The 5,062-nt window shown below is 36.7% G+C and overlaps 1 protein-coding gene across 1 annotated transcript in view; it reads right to left on the bottom strand.

Moving 5' to 3' along the window:
* Positions 1–261: 261 nt before the first annotated feature.
* LOC107710410 (uronyl 2-sulfotransferase-like) overlaps positions 262–5,062 on the bottom strand; it is a 7,027-nt gene continuing 2,226 nt past the window's right edge. Inside the window, exons 5-8 of the mRNA XM_016515180.1 lie at positions 2,740–2,893; positions 1,888–1,985; positions 1,529–1,686; positions 262–641 (exon numbers count right to left, since the gene is read on the bottom strand). Of these exons, the coding sequence (XP_016370666.1) occupies positions 370–641; positions 1,529–1,686; positions 1,888–1,985; positions 2,740–2,893 (682 nt within the window). The 3' untranslated portion in view covers positions 262–369. The remainder of the gene's footprint in view (positions 642–1,528; positions 1,687–1,887; positions 1,986–2,739; positions 2,894–5,062) is intronic.

Below are 5,062 nucleotides of genomic sequence, written 5' to 3'. Positions count from 1 at the left end.
GCTTTTCAGACCGATGAGTTTTGTAAAAATCGACGCGTTTCAGAAAGACGGGGCATAGAGGAGAAACAATAATGTACAGTATGTGGAAAATAATGTGTTTTTTTAACCTTAAACCGCATAAACACATTTCATTACACCAAATACTCAAAATAATGTTCTTTTTAGCAACATCATATGACCCCTTTAAATATTCTACAGTCTAAGAATGCTGATAACATTCAGTGCAATAATTTTTTTTCTTTTACAAATAAACATAAAATCATGATTTTCAAGCTTTGTCCAGTTTTATGGTTCTGTAGGAGCTGAATGATCAGTTATTTTAGACTCTTGTAGACCGTATCTGCATGTGCTCCGGTCTCAGAGCATCTCTCAGGTGTGTTCGGTCCAGTCCAGTGAGTCTTCTGTGTCCTCTTCCTCCAGCTCCTCCTGGAGGTCTTTTCTCTGAAGCACACTGGAATAACGTCTGGAGGGTTTTGGGCCAGATCTCAGGCCGATCTTCCTCTTGGTGAGGTGGAACTGAGCTTTGACGAAGTTGTAGAATTTGTACTCGTACTCCATGCGCTCATAAAGCACCTGCAGGGCCTCTAGATTAGGAGTCTGTTTGTGGACGGTGCCTGTCATGTTCCCCAGCTTCCTGTATTCTGAATCAAACAGAGCCAGATTTAGACATAAATTATTTTCATAAAGCTTAATAAAAAGTCTGCTGTACATTAATTCTACATGGAGTTTATGACAATACTGAAAGTATATAAAAAGCATATATTTTTATATACTTACAAGTTATATAGAAATTGTTTATTCAAATAAATATTTGTATTTTTAAGTAATTACATTTAATATTATATAACTAAAATGTAGTTATATATAATATATATAACTACATTTATATCAATATACATATTTTATACACATTTTACACCCTATTCTAATTATATTCTTTAAAAAAATACTTGCCCCTTTTAGACTTGCACTCTATTCATTTACTAACTGCTTGTTTTATTTATTAAAAAAAACAAAAAGCTAACACTAGCTTTTCTATTCTTTTTCTATTCTATTCTATCTATTTGTTTTCTTTTTATTTATTATACAATTAACAAAAAGCAAAAAAAGGCCTCTAACACTAGCTTGCTCTAGTCTTTTTCTATTCTATCTGTGTATTTATTTATATTCTATCTATTTATTATATTTATGTATTTAAAATAATTTGACTTAATGGTTAAAAATATAGAAATTTAAATTAAGTACTTATTATATAATTAAATTTAAAAATTAACATTTGTAATTTTTTTAACATTTCTGACACTGCACTGCCTTAAAGATTTAAATTCATTAAAAAGTGCACAAACGTGATTACAATTACATTGGAAAAAAGGTGACCAGTCAAACTACCTGAAATATACAGCTTATATGTATTTATCCTGAAATCTTGATGCTGAAAAAAACAACAACCAACTTTGTTACCAACTAACCATCTAAACATCTGCTTGCATGCTAAATATCATCTCTGTAAATCTGAAAAAAGTCTCACCTGGACTTTTGTAGATGTTCAAGACGTCAGAGAAGAAGTGTGGAAGGAGTCTCTCCAGCAGAAGCAGCACATCCTCAAGTTCCTCCAACACTCCTACCAGCAGGTAATGATCCAGAACGTTCTGCTTGGCCGTCTCCAGCGCCCACAAACACGGCTCTCTAGTTCATGACAGATGATTGCACCACAGATTACTCAGTTGCAGTGATCACTCACGAGCATCTAATGATAGTGATGGAAGCTTTCAAATGAACCTTTCCTGAAGCTTTGAAACATTTACGAATCTCTTGTTTTTGCATCATGTTTTGGAGCTTGGATAAAAATGCTTGAAATGAATCACATAAATAAAATACGAGTGTCACCTGCACTGAGGATGCTGCCCACAGAAATATGGGATAATGTAGAAGAGCCGGGGATTGGAGCATTCTGGGTAACTTTCCAAGATGCACGTGTTGATGTCCTATGGTCATTAAGAACATATTGGAAACATTTACATTTATGCATTTAGCGGATGCTTTTATCCAAAGATGAACAAAAGCAATGCATCAAAGTGCCAACAGTAACATTTCACAGTTAGTTATGCTAGTGCTGTTACACTGATATAGCTGTTGAACTGCACTGAAGCTCTGAGAACAGTGCTGTGTTTGTTTATATATTCATCCACAAGGGGTCTGAACACACAAATGCTGTGACTGTGGGGTCATTCATATCAGTCTCCAACCAACCAACCACCCATGCCTGGCTATTTCCTGCTGCTGAGCAAACAAAACCACAACATTCCAGGGAAAGTTGCAGAAAATGAACAGACGAAAATTAGTATTTAATCATGCATACCCATGTGTATTGTATAGAACGTATATGATTGCTTTGGTATCTTTAGAGAAACTGTAAACATCAGATGACGTCATACTGTATGTGCACAGTACTGTACACCGCCTGTAAAGCACCACCACACGTCACACTAATGACTGACAGGAAAAGCAGCAGCACAGTCAAGTCAGTCTCACACTAAATATAGACTGAGTAAACCGTGCTAATAAACGCTGCCCGCTGAGCAGTGAAGGAGGCATTCATGTGAATCGCACAGTACACACTTCATTATGACAGCGCAGTTCATTCACTCACTTCTCATTACTGTACATTTGTACTGTGTTTCTCTAGCCTAGCGTCAACTGCTACTTTCTTCAGAAACACATTCGTTTTAAAGCTCTTACTAAGTATCTCTCGTCGTCTTTCATCCCAGGGGTCCGGACGACGTGATTCTCTTCCCCCCTCCAGTCACCGAAGCGCCGGAAGAAATAATTGGACAGGAATCGGTTGATGGGATCTCTGATGATGTTGATGTGCACGGGCTCATCCGTTCTGAACCTGATTACAGTACAGAGAGGACTCATGTTAGAATATACCTTATTTTACACCTTCACCGTCATTCATGGCAAAGATGGAAGTAAACAGCAGGGCTAGTTTGGTTTCGATATTCCACACATATTCGGCAATAAACACCATTAAAGGGGTCATATGATGCAATTTCAATTTTTCCTTTCTCTTTGGAGTGTTACAAGCTCTTGGTGCATAAAGAAGATCTGTAAAGTTGTAAAGACTAAAGTCTCAAATCCAAAGAGATATTCTTTATAAAAGTTAAGAGTCAGCCACACCTACCTAAAACGGCTCGTTCTAACACGCCCCCACATGTCTACGTCACGATGTGGGAAGATTTGCATAACGCCTCCCAAATGTTCACGCAAAGAAAGAAGGCGTAACTTTTATTCTCGCTGTAGTATTGTTGTTGCCATCGCCGCCTTGTCGTGAAGGCACTGTGTGTTTCGTTGGGAAAGAGAAAACTACTTTGTTTGGCCTTCCAAAAGAGGAAGATATCCGCTTCGAACAAACATTTTTCAAGTAATATTAATAGTTCAAAATCCCAGTTACCTGGGTTTTAATAATTCTCTCAAAATGTCAGCACAAAAATATTCATACATCGCTCTCTTTTTGGAAACGTCTTCTAACATTTTTAAACGTTACTACATTTTTCAGAATGTTCAGAGGACATTCAAAAGTAACATTCTCATATTGTTAAATCAAATCCAAATAATCAAAATGGAATGTTCCCTTAACATTCACATAACCAAGAAAAACATTTAAAAAAATAAAAAAAACGGGACGTTTTGAATGTTCAGAGAACATCTAGAAATAATGCTTTCATAAAGTAATGGGAACGTTAGCAAAACATTCTTAGAACATATTTTTATTAGCTGGAAATGAGCATTAATCTGCAAAAACTATAACATTACTTTTGCTACTTTCAGGTTGCGCTAGTTCAGGGGTGTCCAAACTCGGTCCTGGAGGGCCGGTGTCCTGAAGAGTTTAGCTCCAACCCTAATTAACCACACCTGAACCAGCTAATCAAGCTCTTACTAGGCATACTAGAAACCTAAAGGCAGGTGTGTTGAGGCAAGTTGGAGCTAAACTCTGCAGGACACCGGCCCTCCAGGACTGAGTTTGGGCACCCCTGCGCTAGTTCATTCAAACACAAATGCCACATTCTTGAGTCTTAATTATTATTTGTAGTGAAAATAACCTGAGAAGACTTTAGCATTGTTAATATTTTTTTTTAAAAAGTATGTTGGTATCAGAGATGTAGCTCTGGATTGGTTTATTTCTTATTTGTCGAATAGGTCTTTTTCTGTAGTGCTTTGAGATGCCTCCTCTTCTCGTGCTCCTTTATTTTGTGGGGTCCCTCAGTGATCTATTTTGGGTCCCCTTCTGTTTACTATCTACATGTTACCCCTGGCCCTGGGTCAAATTATGCGCAGTTATGACATTGAATTCCACTGCTATGCAGATGATACGCAATTGTATGTCCCGGTAAAGCCTGGTATTATTGATACATCCCATATTATGTCTGGGATATATATATATCTGCCTATATTTGTGATTTATTAATTCCTTATGAACCTGATCGCTGCTTGAGATCCTCCGGTAGGGCCCTATTAATGTTTCCAAAATCTCGACTTGTTACCAAAGGTGACCGTGCTTTTGCTATCCGTGCGCCTAAGCTATGGAACTCCCTGCCTGGGGATATTAGGCAGGCTCCTACTGTATCTTCTTTTAAGTCTCTTCTTAAGACTCATTTTTATCGTATGGCTTTTTCTTAAATTTGATGGTATTTTTTGTATTTTGTTACTGTACTGATCTTTTTATTGTAAAGCACTTTGTAACTTTGTTTTGAAAGGTGCTATATAAATAAATGCTTACTTACTATTAATAATTAATAATAATAATTAACAATTACTATTATTAGTTAATATAAACAATACATATTAAAGGGGTCATATGATGTTGCTAAAAATAACATTATTTTGTGTATTTGGTGTAATGAAATGTTTATGCGGTTTACGGTAAAAAAAAAAAACGTTTTCCACATATACTGTACATTATTGTTTCTCCTCTATGTCCCGCCTTTCTGAAACGCGTCGATTTTTACAAAGCTCATCGGTCTGAAAAAGCGAGGTGTGCTGTGATTGGCCAGCTATCCAG

The sequence above is a fragment of the Sinocyclocheilus rhinocerous genome, unplaced genomic scaffold (assembly GCF_001515625.1).
Source record: "Sinocyclocheilus rhinocerous isolate Xijiao unplaced genomic scaffold, SAMN03320098_v1.1 scaffold927, whole genome shotgun sequence".
Classification (NCBI taxonomy): Eukaryota; Metazoa; Chordata; class Actinopteri; order Cypriniformes; family Cyprinidae; genus Sinocyclocheilus; species Sinocyclocheilus rhinocerous.
Note: the sequence above shows the minus strand (reverse complement) of the source record. Positions and strands in the feature narration are given on the sequence as shown.